Here is a 20,314-nt window from a genome sequence, read left to right as displayed (position 1 = left end):
ATAAATATTTGGACTTTGTTTCTCTTAGAATGTGGAGCCGGTTGCTGTATGAAGAAAAGCATAATTATAATTCACAGACTTTTTGCCTCGAGCCTAGGGGACAGATGCATATGATTAAGTTTGAAACTGGCCTGTTATTGTAATGTAGATGTTTTCAGGGTTGAGAGAATTAAAAAGGGGGGGGGGGGGGGGGCAAAAAAAAAGCCAGGCAAGCATGAGTTTAAAAAAAAAAAAAAGACCAAGGGAATAGTTTTACAAGAGGCACTCAATCTTGGACTGCACAATTTTATTTTTCAGTGGAACCTCTCCATTAGCTTGCCTGAATGCAATGCTTCATACTAACACTCGTGTAGGTGATGGAACATTCTTCAAAATCCCTGGGAAGTCGGGACTCTACGCTCTCAAAGTAAGTTTAAATTTTGTATATGGAAAGTACATAGCACTATTAATCCGTTTTATGAATGTCTCAATAGATATAAAGGTAAACAGATTAGATTCTTTGGAGAGGAAATGACCTGATAGTCCTTCTAACTGCTTTCAGATGTCTTTTAAAAGGATTTATAATGAAAGTAAACATTGAATCTTTTATCCTAGAAAGCATATACATGTTCTTGAATTTGGCATATGGTATAAAAAACATGTAGCTTAGCTAAAATGCTGCTTTTTCAGAGTTGTTCACAGAAAGGCCTTTGTTTTATGAGCAGTGAGCTCATGAGGATCACTGACTTTCTCATTAAGCAATTGTATTAACATTTGATTTTTTTAATAGTGCAAAATTATTTGCAAGTCTAATATAAATCGGCTTTTAATTTCCAGGTTGCATCATTGCTTTTGAGAAGGAATATAATTATCGTGATAGAATTTTGCCTTTATGCTATTTCTATTCCTTTTCCTCTTTATTTTTCTGTTTTGGTATGTATATGAAGGTTTCTGTGGGTAGAAATTTTTTGTTGCTGTACATGATCAAACTTAGAGGGGCTTCACAGTAGGAGCAGAGGAATGTGAGGCAGAGGTGAGAAACAAAGTGAGATGATATGTTTGGCAGTCTAATTGAAGTCAATTAAAATTTTGGGCTGGGGGAAGGATCTTTTGTAATTTATGACAGATTTATTTGATATAAGGGTTTAAAAAAATAGAAAATAAAACTATATAGATTTGCCTGTTCCTGATAACTAGAAGTTCTGTATATGAGATTGAATTATTAGTTTTCAGAAGCTCTATTTCCTAATTTACTAAAACAAATGCTGTTGTTTTTCTTTAAATCGGGAGATATTCTTGGCACAAATCCAGGTATTCACAATCACTCCCATGCTTGTGAGCTCCAGGTTGCTTCAGCTATTTGAATTCAGGAAACACGCAAAGGCAGAAAAGAAACATTAAAGGATTTGTGTTTGCTGCAGCGTTCTGGACACTCAACTGGAAAACTAGGATTTTTAACAGCTAACCAAGTCTGTTTCTATTAAAAAAAAAAAAAAGAAAAAAAGAAAAGAAAAAGTGGAAGATCTTGCATTTTATGTGACATTTTTAAAAAAAGAGTATATTATGACTTCACAAAATAGCTTTTTTGCTTTTGCTTTGCAAGTTGTTTCATGAAAGTCTGTTTTTATGTCTTTCCTTGAAGTAACTCACAAGCATATTTTATTTTATTCTGTTTTTTGAAATGCAAGCATGAGAGTACACTGCAGTAATCTATTTTCGGAGATGCAGCAGGATCATGATTGATTTTTTTCTTGTTAACTTTAGTTTTCTTTTTCTTTTTTAACTGTAGAAAGAAGAATCAACATGCCCTACTGATGGAACATTGGATTTAGGATGTGAATCTGAGTTAGATGGCACTGAAATGGCTGAGACAAACAATAGTAATGGAGAAGAAAATGGTGGTAGGTGTTTTAATTTCAATATTAGAGGGTGTATTTTGGAGAAAGAAAAAGTATTGTTTACTTAAGATTTTCATTATGTGATTTCTAAACAGTATAGGTAATGTTTTGTACTCAGTAGAAATTTTTTTGAGTGATTCCCTCTCTTTTTTGGCCTTATAAAGAAATCAGGAATGCCAAGTGACTTAGATTTGTAGAAGACAATGAGTAATGCTGTTGGGTGTGTTTTGAGTGGGTAATTTTTTGGCTTACAATTGTTTTGTTTTAGGCTTTACAGCTAAAGAGTAATTTGCTTTACTAGGCTTCAGACTTGCAGTTGTCAGATAGACTTCTCACTGATTTCAGTGTGGGCAAGTGGGGTTGGTCCCTCAATAGAGTTCTGGGCACAAGACAAAGGTTAGTATTTTTTTTTTGTTTCAGGCAGAGATTCTCCTGGGTGCCATGTTGACATAAAGACATGTTGAAGTATCAAATCCTGTGCATTTTTTTTTCTCTGAGATAATGACAAATCGAAACATTGCAAGAACTTGAAAATGGCATCCTTAGAAATACTTTTTCATTTTGAGAGGTAATAACTGCTCATAAAGAAAATGCAGTTCTTCAGTCACGTAAAATTACTTGCAAGTAATAGAAATTACTATTCTCATTAAAACTACACTAATGTAGAGCTTATAAAGTGAATGCTTTATATAAAAATCAAGCTTCCCAGGACCTCTGAAATAAATCTTTTCTTGATCAGTTCTTTTCTGCTGCCCCCTCACAACCTGTCCACTGCTGGACTGCAGCCTACTGTTTTGGCCCACATTGTATATAGGAGAGGGTGTCCTGTTTACAACTAGGACGTGAAAAGGCTCAGCTCATGTTGTTGTTCTGCTACAGACTTCCTTTTTGGTCTTGAGCAACTAACTTAGCTTCATGCTGCACCTGTACAGGACCAATACTGCTATTTCAGTATTGCTGCTAGCAGCATTGAAAAATCAAAAAATGCTCAGTGGTAGGAGTAACAGAACTACCTAAGACCAGTTGTTTTGGATCTAGTGGTGAAGATTTGAAGCTCAGTGGAGAAAAAACAAAAGTCAACAATTATTAAATGGCTCTGCTTCTTCATTTTCTTTGACATATTATGTCTGTAAGTTAACAGACTCTGCATGTGCAGTGGTTTTATGCTTATGTAATATATACTGCATGTATAAGTGAACATACATATTTGTAGTTCTTCAACAATTCCTGTCTGATACTGAGACAATTTGTGGATGTACACTTCTTTAAGTCACAGGAAGAATACAGCAGTGAAAAGCCAGTTACAGATAGGAAAGCAAAAGTTGATGTTACTTGTTATAAACAAATAAAAATCGTGGCAAAACCCTGGCAATTATTTAGGAGTGGTAGGATGTAAATAAGGATGCCAGAATGGCAGAAGTAGAAAATTGCTGGGTTTTGACTGGGAAGAGGCTGCATACTATTTTCACAGTTTACAGTAATAAAAATAATTCTAGCACTTGTGGTGACATAAAAGAGAAGCTGTTAAAATTAAACATTTTAAAGTATTTGAGGTAGAGCAATAAATTACACCTAGATTGTCTTTAAAGCTGAGAATTTTCCCTCATGTTTCACCTTTAACAAATCTTGGAAAACTGCAATATATTTAACTTTTTGAAAACAAGACATTTTAATTTTTTTTTGATGTCATGCGGTGGATATATTTAAAAATAGTAAATAGGATGGCAATAGTGAGTCTATATTGCATATAGAAAGGCCAGTGCTGGATGTGATCAATAAGGACTTGGAGAGAGCACATCTTGTATTAATCAGCTGATAGAGTACATAGTTTTGTCAAGCGTGTTTGATAATAGCTTTTCTTGAGATCGAAAGTTTTGTTGTTAAAGGTACCTATTGATATATATGTACAATTCTAGAAGTTATTTCATTTACAATATAGAATGCTTGGCTTAAAACCAGGACCATGCCCGAGAAATGCAGCCAGTTTTAAGTGGATTGAAAGTTACAAATGATTAGATCTGCAAAGGCGTAGGAATTGCAATCCACAGTAGGTATTTTTGCTGTTCTCTTGAGGATATGATTTGACCACTCTTCATTCAATATCTTTGTCAGTACTTTTTGAAAAGTATAAAATCCTTCTTGATTAAATTTATTGATAATAAATAATAATGTTGAGACCCCTCTTGATTGCCTTGTAAATGATTACAGTTGAACAGCATGAATTTTTTAGACTTTAAAGTGAAGAATAAAGGTCACATTTGTGCAGTGGAAACATATATTCAATAAATCACTAAATCTGAAAAGCATTTAAGGATCACAGTAGAAAATGAATTGAACATGAATGAGATGCTTTTGCTAATTAGTCCAATGCAGTTCTTGGACTGTAATTCTGGTAGTACTGATTAAAGAATATAGGCACGGCATTTCCTTTGGGTATAGCACTAGTTAAATGATTACTAGTGTATTGCATTCATTATAGCTGTAAGAAAGAATTAAGAAAAATAGGAAAGGAAAGACAAGACATATAAGAACTCCTGAGTGAACAAATACCTCCTTTGCTCTGGGAAATTTAATAGGAACAGTCTAGTTAGTTTATCAAAGATGAGGTGGTGACTTGATCGGTTTGTAAATATTTGAGAAAAGGTATTTCTATAGAAAATATTTGGTCTAGCAGACAAAATCTAACAAGATGTCTATCAATTTTTTCACACCAAAGCTGGGACTTTTTTTTCTTTCCAGGAAACTATTCTGTGGCATAAAAATAACATTTGATTCAGTACAAAAACAACTTCATGAAATTCTCTGACTTGTGTTTTAGAAAAGGTCAATAGATATAAGGTCTCCTTTCAGGCTTAGTATGTATGATACATATGACGATGGACATTGTTTGCACATTGTATTCTTAATTGCACAATTAATTACATTTTTATTTGCTCCTGTTTCCACTGTGATAGAGTCCAGAAGCTCCAGTTCTGACACAGTGATCAGAACTTGTTTAGCAAGAGTTTAAAAAGTGTTGCTTTAAAGTTAGCTGGAAGCAGAGGATGAAACCCTAAGCAACAGCCTCAGTCTGTTTGTGGGCTTTTAGATGATAGTCTTCGGCTTTCAGAGTAAAAAGTACCAGTTGACACTGAAACAGAGAAGAATTGCATTATTCCCCAGCAGGCACATTTTTCCCAGTATAAATGCAGGGTACTGAACAATTTTATTAGCATAATAATATAAAAATTCCTCACAGTTATAAACACATGACTTGGCAAAAGCTGTTACTCTACATCACTATTGCTAAACTGACAACTAAAATGGTCACACCTCAGGATTTTTCAGATGCTGTGGAAAAATCTTTCTTTCCCCACCTTTTCCAAGGGCATATGTTAAAGAAACTCTTTATGCTACAGTTGATTTTGTTTGGAACGGGATTTCTATAGAAGCTCTGTAGCAGTCTCATATCTTTTTATAAATTCCATTTCCCTCAAATACAGGGGCCGTGTGTAAAGATGCAGTCAGTAAAAGAATTAAAATCCCAATTACTGTTGCCTGGGAAAATGATGACTATAATATCCTTTTGCCCATCAATAGGATGTTCTGTTCTCAAAAAGCATTTGTCCCTAGGGTTTCTGAAGCCAGGGCTAATCCATCAGCCACGGAGCACAGTTGATTAAAAATTGTCTTCACACAAGCCAACGGAATGCACAATGATGGAACTGTGGAGGAGGTAGCAATTCTACAGTAGCGTGACTTCCCTCCCCAACCCAACCATAGGTTCTGATGTTTGCCCAAATACAAGCAGCGTATGTCTCCTCTTGAGACACTTTGGTTTTCAGCACTTCCTAAAACTTTAAGTTCTTCAATTGCAAACGTGAAATGGCAGAATTATTTTCTTAGGCAGTTTTCTTAGTGATAGTAGACGAAATGATGGACAATAGAGGATCAGATTCATGCTGAATTCTGAAATTCTGTCTTTGTAGCTACTGTGCTCTTGAACACCTTGTACTTTTTGGACTAGGAATCCACTAGGATAACTCCTGTAGTGAGTAATGAATATTCACCATTGTTCGAAATCTGAGTCCACATTTAGATGTTCAGTTCCTTTCTGGGAATGGAATTTCGGCAAATCAGGGAAACCTGTTATCCTTAGCATCCTTGTCTCTTGGGAATAATGTTGGATGATTCTGCTGAATATGTCCATTGCACATGGCAACATCTGGATGTGGGTTAGGCTCTTCTAAAAGCAGAAGGGTGGTAACAGAATAGCAGCTCGAACATACGGAGTTTTGGATGACATCAGAAAGAGGCGGGTTTTCACTTTTTTTTTATTTTGGTGGGGTATTTTTTTTCCATTTCCCTGCAAGTAGCTATAAAATCAAAATACTGTTCCCAGGATTGCGTTTAACTTCTGTTTGTTTCATTGCCACTGGAGGGGAGTCATAAGAATGAGAGAAGATACTGTGGAGCTTGAGGGAGAGATCTTTCTGCTTTTTTTTGCTGTACAGTAGAGTTAATGAGGCCTAAGAAATTGGTGGCTTAGTGGTGACAGGCTGTATATTTTTAGTGGAAAATGTTGACTTCCTTTGGAATAAAGATTCACAGTTTTCAAAGCTTTGTGAAATGTTTGGGCTCAAAAGCATGCTGAGAATATAATGTGATTCAGTGCAAGCTACCAAGCTGATGTGGTATTTGATGTCTTTTTCCAAAAAATACTATTCAATATTATTTATCATTTCACCGTGCTAGTATTGCTTTTCAAAAAGAATATTACAGTTACAGTAGTGCCCTTGATACATGCATCTGTTTTTGCTTGCGTTGGCGAACTTGTACAATTAACTAACTCCCAAACTGGTTTTCATTTTCAAGATCTGATGGCAACAGTCGAGTTCTGAATTGTTCAGATTTTGCAAGTTGGGCTCTAGAGATCAAAGAGTGATGGAGGTGAATTACTTGATACATCTGTGTTGGCAGAGCATGACCATTTATGTCAATACAAGTATAGATCTGTGTCACCCAAAGAAAATATTGAATTTTATGGGTATTTTAGAGAGAGATTTTGTGTGTATGTTTTCCTAAGGGAGTTCTCTGTGAAGTTTCCTATCTTCAGAGTGTGCACATACATTTTATGCTTGAGGTAGACTCTAGTCTTCAGCATATGGTAGCAATATTAATTTGTGTTTTGTAATGTGGCCATTAGTAGACAATCCTTCTCATCTGCTGTGGTTTCTGTAACAAAGAAGGAAATGAACTGCTGTTGATTTTACTGGTTTGATTTTAAATGGTATGGTCTGTCTGAAATCGGAATTAATTGTGCTATTTATTTTGGGAAAATAAGCCCCTTAAAGCACTCCAGGAATTTTTCTGTCCATCTAGTTACATAAATCTGTTTATAATTATTCCTAATAACTTTCAGTGGCAGTGAGACAGAATAATTTTAAGTTGTATTCCTACAAAAATTGTTTCTTTGAAGAAACACGTCTTCTAATATGTTTTATGTAGGTGTCATTTCTTGCGTGGGGAAGGTAAAAGGTAATAAAAGAGAGAGCTTTAAAATTTGAAATTAAAAGATAGCATTGCTGATTTTTATAAATCATAGCCTTTCATAATAATTACCAAAACTGGTCTTGGAAAAATGGAAGAGAGGAAGTTATTTTAAATGGGGGTTGTTGAAAACATTTTTAACATGCTCTTTTTGCAAACTAATTCTAATTCTATCATTCATGTTAACACTCTCTGAACACTCACTAAGGACGTCTTATCTTCAGAAACCCAGCTGCTCTTCCAGCTCATAACCTAACAGTTTATGGCTTAATAGTTGCTTTTTCTTTATTCCTTCACTCAGTCCTGGCCCTTGAAGAAGCCGATTTAAAGAATGGAGCCTAATTATTCTCTGCTAAATGGAAATGCCTCCTGTAGGCTTAAAACTGCTCTTGTTCTCTTTTTCTGCTGTAGCAGTGGTGAATCCAAATATTTTTCCTTCATCTGTCACATTCTTTCAGGGTTCTTTTTTTCCTCCCCAGCATCCAGTTTATTTTTAGCATTCTTTTCTGATAAAGCTTTTCATGCAAACATGGATCTAATAATATTCATGCATCTTCAGTGTTTATCGACAAAGTAGTTGCAGCTTTCCAAAGTTGTATGCACGTACAAAGACCACTGTCTCTTCCTGAATTTGTTTTTCTTTCACTGTATTCTTTGGTTTCCATAGCAGAAGTGCTTGCTCTGTGCTTAAGGTACTGTATGTTTCACTAGTATCATCAATGTTCATTTCAAATGCTTACATATTTTTCTGTCATATTTTCCCCTTTTTTATTTCTGACCCATTCAGAGAAATGCAGTTGGACTTTATCCATATAAATGAACAAATAAATAAATACAATTTTCTGTGGTCACAGGCGTTGTAGTATAGTGAGATTTTGGCACAGATTTATTTAAATCACTAAGTAGCAGAACATGTTTTAAAGAATAAATTTAGTCATTGTCTCATATTTGTATTTAATTTCATACAGAAAAGTAAATTCATATTGTTTTGTACACAATTAATATCTTGATTATCCTCTAAATAAAGCCTGTAGATCAATATTAGTAACTTTTTTTGCTAATAAAATGAAGTGTATGAATTATTAAACAAATACATAAATTAATGTAATGTAATTATATTTTTAATGTTTGTATCTTCTACTTTTGGAAAATAGGCAGTGACACCTCTTATTTACTAGATGGTTCGGTTTATAGCCATGATTTGTATCAAAGCTGGTTTGAAATGGAAATTTAATTAAAACATGGAAAACAAAATAGCTTCTTACTATTTTAAGCCACTAGATATATGAAGGAAAATATAATGTACAAAATATATTTTTAGAAAGGAAGTGTCATTAGTTGTTAATAAATGAAGTTGACTTTCTCTAATCATTATGTCATCTTAAAAATTTTAAGCAGTGGATTTCAGCCTCACATATCTATTTCTTTAATCATAGACTACAGGAAAAGATTTCTGTTTCAAAACTCTGAAGGAACTATGTTTGGGTTGCACTAAATTGAACCAGCCTAAAGTGAGGTATTCCTTCTGTATCTGCAGAAGAGATTACAGCAACGGAAAGCTATTTATTGTTTCAGTGAATTTCAGTTCCGGTTGCTTCACCTGTTAGAACAATTCCTGTTCCTTGGTTTAACTCTGTTGTCAAAGCTTTAAAGAAACAGAAGCAAAAGAAACCAAAACACTGATAATATTTTTACATAAAAATTGAAGTAATAATAGAAATAAGAAGTATGGTTTCTAATAGACTCTGTCACAATTTCAGGGTTTATTGTTAAAAGAAAAATGAATGAAAGCACAAGATTAATATAGAGCTATGTGTCGTGGTTTAACCCTAGCTGGCAGCTAAGCACCACGCAGCCACTCAGTCACTCCCCTGCCCGGTGGTGGGATTGGGGAGAGAATTGGAAGGGTAAAAGTGAGACAACTTGTGGGCTGAGATAAAGACAGTTTAATAGGTAAAGCAAAAGCCGTGCAAGCAAGCAAAGCGAACCAAGGAATTCATTCACCACTTCCCATGGGCGGGCAGGTGTTCAGCCATCCCCAGGAAAGCAGGGCTCCATTGCGCATATCGGTGACTTGGGAAGACAAACACTGTAACTCCAAGCATCCCCCCCTTCCTTCTTCTCCCCCCAGCTTTATATGCTGAGTGTGACATCATATGGTATGGAATATCCCTCTGGTCAGTTTGGGTCAGCTGTCCCAGCTGTGTCCCCTCCCAACTCCTTGTGCACCCCCAGCCTGCTCGCTGGTGGGGTGGGGTGAGGGGCAGAGAAGGCCTTGGCTCTGTGTGAGCACTGCTCAGCAGTAATGAAAACATCCCTGTGTTATCAACACTGTTTCCAGCAAAAACTCAAAACACAGCCCCATAGCAGCTACTGTGAAGAGAATTAACTCTATCCTGGCCGAAACCAGGACACTATGTTTATTTTTATTCTTGTGCTATATTGCAACTTTGACATTAACAGTTGTAGTGCTGAGCATCATCAGTTAGCTTTACCAGACTTCTCCAGGATGAACTTCATCACCAAAATAAATAGGGGACACTCTTGGATAATGTCCTAGATCAGAGTAATGAAAATCAGAATTTCCCATTTGAACAAGAAGGGAATAGGAGTTGCAGATATCCCAGACAGCAGGAATAGGTTTTTCATGACATCATGTTCTATCCTCTCCTATTAGGAGTGACAGTTAAGTATATAACATTTTCCATTCTTTAGGTATTTTTAAATTTATTCTGTTCTCCTGTCCTTAACTCTGTGAGTACTTTGTGTACTCACACACTTTCTGGTTTTTTCTTCGGTTCTTTGACTCTCAGACTTTGCCAGAAAACACTAAAAAAAAATCTCTTTGAAAGAAAAGACAAAAGCTGGGTAATTTGAAATGTCAGGTTTTTATTTTGGTGTAGGTGTTCTTTGTCTCAGGAGCTTAGCTATTGCAGTGATTTAGATTATATAAAGCAGCTATTGTTTGTTTTCTGCTGACACTTTGCTGCTCCTTTAAGTTGACTTTTTTGATAGTAAGCTTTGCTCATCATGTGGAAAAGATTGATCCAAACCAGGTGATGCTGTAAACTCAGAACCTGTTTTGTGTTGCTGCTTCTTTATATGTTTTGACAAATCCTTCAAGTATAAGGCAAAAAAATGACAAATATCAGTTATAAATCTTGTGACAAAATAGGATTTGTCTTATCTGCTAATGAAAAATTTTAATCTAATATGAAAATTATCTTGACATAATGCCCATGCCATAAACCAGAATGTATTCTCTGTTTGTGACGTAAGTATTAATTATTTTTCCTTTCAATGTGAAAACAAATATTTAATATCACATGCATCTTACAGTGGCTATTAGTTATTGCGAGCTAAATTGTCTCTATTCTATCTTTTTTCTTACAAACACAAATAAAAGATCGTTAGAATATTTTTTCTATGAAGCATTGCTAAAGGCAAGGGAGTTAGAATGCTACTTCAGGTGTCTGCTCATCCCACTGAAGGATGGGAAGAGAAAACCATAGGCAAACGGAAGCACTGGGCTAAAATTACTTCTGGCACGTGTCTGTGCAGCTGCTTTGAGTGTCTTCAAACTATTCTAATAGGTGCGCGAAGTATGGCAAAGCTTGGAAAACCATATGCAGCTGCAGAGCATTATAAAGCAGGTATGTCAACGCGCAAACCAGCTCTGAGCAGCGCTGGAAGACAGACTTGAATTAAGTCAGCAGAGGAGAACAGAAAAAAAGCTGCTTAATTTCTGGATCCATGCTAATGCTGTTTTAGCTGGGCTGTCTTAGGACACTAGTGAGAGTAATAGTAAGTAGTGCGAGGCGTTAAGGGGGGAAGGGGTTTTACAGCCCTTTTAGTCAAGCTTGCTGACTACCAAGACTAATAGGATCCTCCAACTATTTTCACGTCTTTGCTATCTGTTTAATAAAGCTGTTTTTTAAAAACAATTAATCATATTTCCTTTTATTTTTAACCAGAGACTTTTTCTGCCTCGCACAACATGTATTCAAGAGGCTGTTTAATGCAAGCACTGTAGTATTTGTTCATTAAAACATGTATTATTTAGAAGGCTGACAAGTAGCAGTGTGTATTACCTGAGAGACCAGAATTCCTCTTTGCAGGATATTCCAGTCTACCTGTTAAACAGGAAAGTGTGTGTTCTTAGCTTTACCAAGAAGTACTTACAAAATAGATGAGTCTGGCTCCTAAGAAGCCATTACAATCTCACATGAAGTTACATATTTATAAATATTTCTGGAACACAGGGTCACCACTGTCTCTTATATAAATACACGTTTAGACATGTAATAATCCATTAAAAATGTCTTGGTGAGGAAGATAGGTTTTGTCTAGCTTCTCTGTCAAAAACTTAGTTAAACTATTTCAGTTACCTTTCGGGACCTGAAAGACAAAATATGCAAGGCCTCCAGAACTGCATAGAAAGGGTATGATGAGCTACAAATTTTTCTGAAGCAATGCATTTATGTAGAATAAGGCTGCATTTTCAGCTCATCTGGACCTTGAGATTAGTTGAATTTCTTAAAATGAGCTTTTTGTTTTCCAGGCACTTGCCTTTTTTTTTTTTTTTCCCTGTCCTCAGGACTTTTCAATATATAGGGAAGATAACCCCCATAACAGAATTCTGATTTTTTTTTTTTTTTCTTCTGTAAAGTTTGCCCAAAGCAGACATCTGAAGAAATGTCTTCCAATCGTGATTCGAGCCTTACTAATGCACCGGTGCAGAGCAAGCTAGTATCTTCCTTCCAGCAGCACACAAAGAAAGCACTTAAGCAGGTAAGCTTGTATTGACTGATAATCAATTGGCTTCCCTTTAGCATGTGTGTCAGTCTTATACCAATAAGATCTCAGCAGAATTTCAAGGCATTTCTGAGGATTTTTAGTGCTTTGTTTAGTGGTGTATTGCTGGGATTTTTTTCTTCCTTTTTTTTACCTATGGTGCAGTCCTGCTATTTATTGTGAGTTTGATTTTTTTTTTTTAAGTGCTTTTCTAGTAAGCAGAATTGTTTATATTATCACATCCATGCTTTTCCTATGTAAGCATTTGTGTTGGAAATTTTATGTGAGGCTTTAAATAAAAAAGATTTTGAAAGAAGTTCTGCAGATCGGTAAGAATCTGGGTATACTTGCTGTTCAGTTTTTCTTTATGGTCTGTTAAGTAATTTTTCTTTCATACTGTATTTGACACTACAGTGTATAAAAGTGGTTTTGTTTTGGGTGGGGTTTTTTTTAATAACTTAAGATTTGGATGATTTAGGTTGCATGATAAGTAGTAAAGCTTGGCTACAGTACCTGATTATTGGAAGCCAGATATTAACAGTGCCAAATTAGTTCAGCTTATAGCTGGACAAATAAAAAAAAACCCTAAAAAATTATAATTTTAAAAAATTATCATTACCTCCTCTCATGTTTGAGTATGTAGGAATTGTTTTAGTCTTGTAAAGACTATAAAAAATGAAATACAACTTCTCTAAAGTGTTAGCATAATGAAATGATGTTGTTTTAATTTTTCTCATAACTGCTCTGTTAGTTATGGTTAACAGAGGTTTAGTATTTCATGGAGTAGTTTATTGCCGAGTTGTTGATTTAGGCTTAAGTTAAGCAAAGCCTGTCCACATGTCCTTGAAAAACTTAAGTATTTCTGCTTAGTTTTTCATGCGGCTCGAGTTTAGATCCACTAAAATTAATAGACCTTTATCATTCACATATGGTTATCTTGTACTTTGAGGCTTTGAGGACTGGAAAGGATTGTTAGATTGGGGTCTCACATCTGTTTGGTCAGGAAAATTGAGCAGTGGGCACAAAGCAGCTCACTAACTGTGCGGATAGTTGTGAAAAAGACACACTTTTTGGAAACTCTTCTATACAGATCTTTTGCGATATGTGAACTTTCTTAGGGGTGGAGGGAGCAGGCAAAGGGAAAGGAGCGGGAAAATAAGAGCAAAGCCACAAATGTTTGAACTTTTATAAGTGTTTAAACTCTACCATTTGTCACTTAGTAGATGTATAGCATTGAGAATAACTTTTAAAAGGGCAAACTAATCAGAATAGCTTAATTAATATAAAAAGTCATAACATTGATGGAAACCTTTGCAAACATTCCCCAAGGCAGTAGGGTTAGAGCAACATCAGAAAGTTAAGTAATCAATAAAAAGAAATTAGTTTTAATTAAGTTGATGGTAATTAGATCCTGTACTTCAGAGTATGAGAGTATTATTACAGCTATCAGTAAAATGTTTTCTCTATATACAGTATTAGACAAATGGACACTTAAATTGTGGAACAGTAGAGGATTTTTTCCCTTGTTTTCTCTGCAGTTTCAGTTGTTGGCTACTGCCATATACATGCTGTAGATTTAATGTGATATTGTAGCAGAGGTGAATAAACTTTAACAGTGATTTTATTTATAAAACCGCTGTTGGAAATTTATTCTTTCACTTTTCAATTTTTCTATTGCTTTTATGGATACATAATACCTAAAATTTGTACAAAGAAGAACCTGTAGTACCTTTGAATACACAAGAAACGTTAGATAGTTGTATGCAACACTCCTCCAACTGATACTAACTTACTGGTTCCATGCTAATGTAACAGAAGATGAGCCATCATCATGCTCTCAGCAAGTGCTTATACTATGTAAACATATATATACTGTATATATGTTGTAATGGGGTCTTCCCTAGCTGTTGGGGTTTTTTTTAATTCTCTTTAAAGTATTGTATGCTGGATTTACATATGATTTTATTTTTAATGAATTCTAGAGGTATATTCCTGGGTTTAGATTGCAAAGAGCAATCTCACATTTCCTTGTAACAGCCTTCATTTTAGGATGTTCTCATGAATCAAATTAGTCACAACACTGCATTTCTTGAGCTATGTTAGGAGCTTGGAGGGAAGGACATTTTCTGAGCCCTGGCTCTTGGTCTTGATTTCTCTCAGGTAGCAGTGGATCTGGGGTGCTTTGTAGGGGCTAAGGAGGCTTGCAGTTGCAGCGGACTCTCACAAGGTCTGTGCCACAGTGCAGACCTTATCTCCTCACCTTTCAAAGGCTGGGTTGCTGTTTCGGTCTGGAAACTTTCTAGCTTCACCACCTTCCATAGTGTCCTTGTTGGGAGAAAGGTTGTGAGTATTTTGCCACTGTGATACTTCTTTTTCATTTCTGAGGGAGTTTCAGTTTTGCTCTTGTATAGTATGTGAGTGTAATGTCCAACAAAATAGTTCCCATTCATGAGGGTTTAGACAAAAGAGTCTATGGTGTAGAGCTGCCTTTTATGCTTGGCTTTCTGATGGCAGATTTTACAGATTTCTGTTTCCCTTTTGCTGTTGGAAGTGCTTGGGTATGTGTGCCCAGCTGTTGCTGATCTAGTACCTTTGAAAAGAAGGTTTATGACATGCTGTCACACGCTGATTTCCTATCAGTACTGATCAGTTCCATACTGATTTACCTCATTTTCACACTTGAGAGTTTTGGCATGCAGACCCATGTAAGGACCTCTCCCTGGGAAAGTACCGAACTACATCTGCATCTGCTAGCAGTGGTACATGGTCACACTACTGTGTGAATTATTCTTGCTCTGGACAAGGCTAACTCAAGTACGGACATCAAGTCATGGCATAGTATCTACCATGCTCCTCTCTGGTCCAGTTTCTGTTCCATTGACTTGAGGTGATACTTTTTTTTTGAAGTCTTCGCTATGTGCAGATTTGTCTGTATCTATCAAGATGTTCTTGGAACATTTCTCAGAAGAAACGATCATACCTGCAAACTGGCCTCATGTAGGTAACACTGAGCATGTGTGAATATCCAGGACATTGAGGTGGTATTAGTGTCTGTTGGACTCTGATAGCCAAATATAAGAGCACCTTGTCCATCAGTGTACCAGTTGTTTCCTGGGGCAGTACCAAGAGAGGATAAAGAACTTGAAGATGCACTATAACGATGTCTGGGATGATAGTAGACCTCCCAGACATGGAAGAAAATCCTGCCTCACTTTTGGCACTTTGGAATCAGCACCAAGAAGGGTACCCATAAATTTTCTGTTGGGAGAAGAGAAGGATACTCCATTCAGACTCAGGATCTGAATACAGACCAGGACATGTCTGAGACTGTGCTGGGCATCCAGATCTCTTTGTAGAGACAGAAACTCCAGAGACAGCAGCCAAGTGGGTTTGGGAGGAGAGAAGCTCAGGAAATAAGGGAATCTACACAAGGTATGTTACTGCCGTGGTTTATTTGTTTTTCTTAACTTTGGGCTTTGTCTGCATGCTTGGTGGCTGGGTTCATATATGTGCCACTATTTTATTCATAAAGTGGGTAGATGCAGTTTTTGGTGGAGAAGGAAGGCACCCATCCGTGTGATTTTTTTCTTATACTAGAAGTGGCAACTCCACACCCCTTTGTTTCCAGTGGATGCTGTCAGGCCCCAAGCAGTAAGAGAGCTACGGGGAAGTTACAATTTGGCTCATGTGTTGCTTCTGAATTTTAGGACGTTAGACCAGTACAGCTCCAAATAACATTTCAGGCTAACTTTTCTAGCACAACTGTAATTATTAGAAACCAACCTACAACCTGAAGCAACAAGAGACTAAATTTCAGAGCAGAATGGTGAACAGTGTAATTAGCCCTGATTTACCCAAATTCGCAGGACTAGTTCATCAAGATTTCTTTGTTTGATTGGGTTTTTTTAAGGACATAGGTGTCCAAGTGCCTAGGTTGGCACTGGAGGTAGAATCTTGATCTCCCTTGATGCTGGTGTGGATTTGCTTTCCTGTCTTCAGCTCAGGCACACTGCTTATCTTGCTTTGAGAGAACAACAAGAGCAAACTCACCAGTCTTGCTCTGTCCACACTCATTCTGTTAGGACTTCTTTCCTTGATTACAGCCAGATGCAGGTTATCCTGAAGCATTTTGCTGTCTGTAGAAAGTAATCCAGTATGAGTCTGTCTGTGGTGTCTATCCTTTGACTCATTTGAGCAACTACTCACTCACACGTTCTGATAGAAGCCTGATACATTTGCCTGCTCTCATTTCCCTTCCTTGCCCCCAAAGAAACAAAGGTGACAGAGGAGATCATTATGATTATGTCCTTATCACTTAGAATTTGAGCACAGGGTGTCTTCCTGAAAGGCCCTGAAAATTCACTGTGAACTGAGAGGTATCTTTTGTACTGAATTCCTCAGTATAAAGAGTTTGCTGCAGTTTCTCAGTATCTCTGTTAACCATTTTCCTATGTTTCATTTCAGATGCCACAAATTTACCAAGGCCACAGTTGGAGAATTCTGGCTCCCTAGCTGAAGCATTTGATCAGATGTCTGGCAACATAAGTGATGATTCTTGACAAATTTTCCTGTCAACAAACGGAAAACAAGGAAAACATGTTGCTTTTTGACTTCTAGAGAGACATGGGAAGGGACAGTGGAATTTACAAAGTGCATTCAGGAAAATGGAAGTTCGAAGATGATAAACTAAACTGATTTTCTGATTGCCAAGACAAGTCTAGGGAAGAGGACAGAGAAACTATGGCAGGGAGACTGCATAATGGGGAAAAGAAGCTGGAAGAGCAAGAGTTCCAGCAGGAGCTCTTCAGGGAGTACATGCATTGCCCGAAGGCAGGCTGCACGGTATGTCCCTCTAAAGGTCCCTATGCATGGGCAGCATGTACCAGCTGCTCAACACAGTGCTTTGGTAAGACGCAAGACAATGTTTATGAGACTTTCTTCTGGGCCATCCCCATGGTCCTCAGCCCTTACCTGTGACGGAAAGAAAGGGACAGGAATCCACACAATCCCTGTATTCTTTTTGTACCGCTTTTTAATAACTAGCTCCCAGTTGCTGGGGCATTCTGCTTGTTTGTTTTTCCTCAGGGGCTGTTTGCATAGCATGCTTTTTGCAGCGCTCCTGCATGTTTTCTATTTTAATAAATGTATTTTCCAGAATTTCTTACTCTGAGAAATAACTAAGAAGAATTTTAAAGCGACTTTACAACAGTACTGTGTTGAAGTGTAGTTGCCCTTCTACCTCACTGTAGGACAGTGTCCCTCTCTTAAAATATGTCCTGATATGAACGTTACCATTGTTTAAATCTACCACTGTTACGTAGTGGAATCTCCTTCCCAAATATAGGTCAAAAGCGTTCTCTTTGGTCTGTTCTGCAGATGCAGTTGCTTGTCCTAAGCCTCAGACAATCAAGCTGTTGATAGTGGCCTAGCTCTAAGCATTGCACTTGTCTGATAATGTTGGGTTTTTTTAAGTTACTTGGGGAACTATTTAAGATGAATTGGTCATTGCTACTGTATTAATGACAAATATCAGCACTGGAGATGAGAGTCCCAGTCAAGCTTTTCCAATGATGTTACATGATTTTTCCATATAGTGGTAGTGGGTGTCTAAGTGAATATCTTCTTCTGGGCCATATGAAAAGAACAACTTTTGATTTGAATAGTTCATAACATGAAATTATACCCAGGTGAAAATGAATCATGCCTTGATTTTGAAGTGCATCCTAGAAATGGTTGGCCTTTTCAGGGAAGGACAGGAGTTGGAACAGCTCACAACTCTTCAGAGCTCTAGGAAGCCTCCTACAAAACGCTGACAAGCAGTTATCTATGAATGCTGTTTCAGGAGCTGTTGGGTAGGTCCCCAGAAAGCTGCATGCTCAGGGTGTGGGGCATGTGGCAGAACCCAGGATGAAACAGGATGTCTGGTAGAAAGACATTACTCTGTAACTGCTTACATTGGTGCAATGTAAATTGGTGCACCTGTTTCTCTGAGAGGTAATGTGACAAGATTTTTTATCTGGAGAATGGTAGTCTAGCCCTGAAGCCCCCACTGTATGCTCTGGACCTGTGCAGAGTATGTTTCCAACTTTGATCTAATGGAAAATGTTGATGACTGTTTTAAGATTTTGTATTGACATTGCTATCTTTATTTTACTTTGTTTTTAAACTGCTTTCTACAAGGTTTCCTTACCTATATGTGCTTTGTTATGCCAAGAAACAGATTTCCCCATAAAGCACTTTTCAGCTGGTAGATATTATTAGTTTAATACTACACAAACATTTTAAAAAACAACAACACTACTCTCTTTGGAAAAAAGTCTTACTGAGTCAATGCATATGTCATCATCATTCCCATTCACATGCAAGTCAGAACAGATGTTGAACACATCACATGATTTTTTGTCCTTCTCTTGTTTCCGTGGTTGAGAAAGCAACAAAAATGTTTATTTTGCAGTCTATCATGATCTGCAGCCACTGTAGCTGTGAATGCATTATTGTAATATAGAAGGTAGTGCTGGCTTGCAGGTCTACAGACACACACATAAATACACACGTCTCTGTCTCTGCACCATGAATGTCCAAGCACTTTAGTTCAATGTTGGTTAATATACAGATAAATGTCCAGTTGTTAATGTATACTGTAGTTGTACAGAAAGACCCTGACCACTACTGGGACCTAAAGAACAAATACACAGCAAGAAATTATTTTTGTTCCAAATACAGATATAAGTGTCAAAGGGTAGGAGGATGGCAAGGGACAAGAATAGATTATTATTTGGGAAGTTATTAGCAGAGTTTGAAAATAAACCCTAGGTCTCCAAACTTCCAGCCTGATATTGTACCACTACTCTTCATCTCCAGATGATCAGTTGTGTACACTTGGCACCAATACTGTTACGTTCGGTGTACAAGTCTGGTTGGAAGTAAATTAATTTACTCTGTGCTTTGGAAATGGCATTTTGTACTTTGTAGCTGTTTCCGTAAGACATTTTTATTATTATTTTAATCTTACATTTGCATGCTTGTAACTGAGTACTTTTAATGTATGTTTAGTATAAGAAGTAGTGGCATCCTGAAAACAATAATGTGTTTGTTCTTCATGATTTGTGGTGCTTACTGTTTCATTTTAACTGTTCTGTGTATCAATGAAACAGGTTGCCACTGAGAAATTTTTATTTAATAGAGACATGGGAATTAAAGGCTGTCTTAATTTTACTAACAAAATGAGGGTAAGAGAGAGGACAAAGACTGAATTTTATGGTGGTGTTAAATGAATCAGTGATAAACTATAAATCTGTTTCATCTTTGCCAGTGTGGGGTCCATGACCATGATGCAGAGTTGTTATTTATTTTGTGCCATAGACTTTTGTCAGTGTATCATAGCTTGTGTTTTTCACATCGCAGAATGGAAAAATTCCATAGCTTTACATTTCTGATCCATAATGTGTGAAATTTCAAAGGTTATGTTTCACGATACGAGTTTCAGAATGTAGACTTGGCATTTATGGAACAAATAGAAATCTGGGACCATGTTGCTTAATGCAACCAAGTGTTACATATCTTTGTTGTTAATAACCTAATTTTTAACATTCTCAGCATGTCATGCATTTAAGCTCAAATGAAAGTGGTTTTTTGCATTAATGGTTTATCTGTATGCTGCATTTTTTTCATTCTGAGTTGAAAAGATGAGGGAAAGAAAAATAATAAAAAATATCCTGAGCAGCAGTGAAATCGGAGCATAGAGCTTGACATTTTGCTTCTGGTGCTCTTTTGGGGATGTATTTTCCCCCTCTCTCCAGATACCTTTTCGTTTATATTGTTTCCTTTCATTCCTACTTCAAAGACGACTTTATTAGTTTTTTACTGAAGGAGTCAACCATTTTGTCACATGGGTGAAGAAGTCTTTCCTGTGTTAAGACCAAGTAAATGTGAAATTATTATTCTTAAGAACAGCTAATGGCATTCCTGAAACCTCCAACACACTGCTGTACTCCAGCAGGGGCATAAACTCCCCCAAAAAAGGGAAGGAGACTTGCTCTTGTCACCTCTTTATAAAAAACCTGCTTGGTATTAGAAGATCACTGTTAATTACATGGTGTTTTTCCTTTGCCATC

The 20,314-nt window shown here is 36.8% G+C and overlaps 1 protein-coding gene across 2 annotated transcripts in view; it reads left to right on the top strand.

Moving 5' to 3' along the window:
- Nucleotides 1-296: 296 nt before the first annotated feature.
- ASXL3 (ASXL transcriptional regulator 3) overlaps nucleotides 297-20,314 on the top strand; it is a 76,131-nt gene continuing 56,113 nt past the window's right edge. Inside the window, exons 1-3 of one of the 2 annotated variants that reach the window (XM_054817726.1) lie at nucleotides 297-406; nucleotides 1,769-1,880; nucleotides 12,076-12,197. In XM_054817726.1, coding sequence (XP_054673701.1) covers nucleotides 329-406; nucleotides 1,769-1,880; nucleotides 12,076-12,197 — 312 coding nt within the window. In that variant the 5' untranslated portion in view covers nucleotides 297-328. Of the gene's footprint in view, nucleotides 407-1,768; nucleotides 1,881-12,075; nucleotides 12,198-16,664; nucleotides 17,043-20,314 lie in introns of those variants that run through there. The other variant, XM_054817727.1, reaches the window with a different exon arrangement.

Source organism: Grus americana, chromosome 2 (genome assembly GCF_028858705.1).
Source record: "Grus americana isolate bGruAme1 chromosome 2, bGruAme1.mat, whole genome shotgun sequence".
Lineage (NCBI taxonomy): Eukaryota > Metazoa > Chordata > Aves > Gruiformes > Gruidae > Grus > Grus americana.
This window is presented reverse-complemented; position numbering and strand designations above follow the sequence as displayed.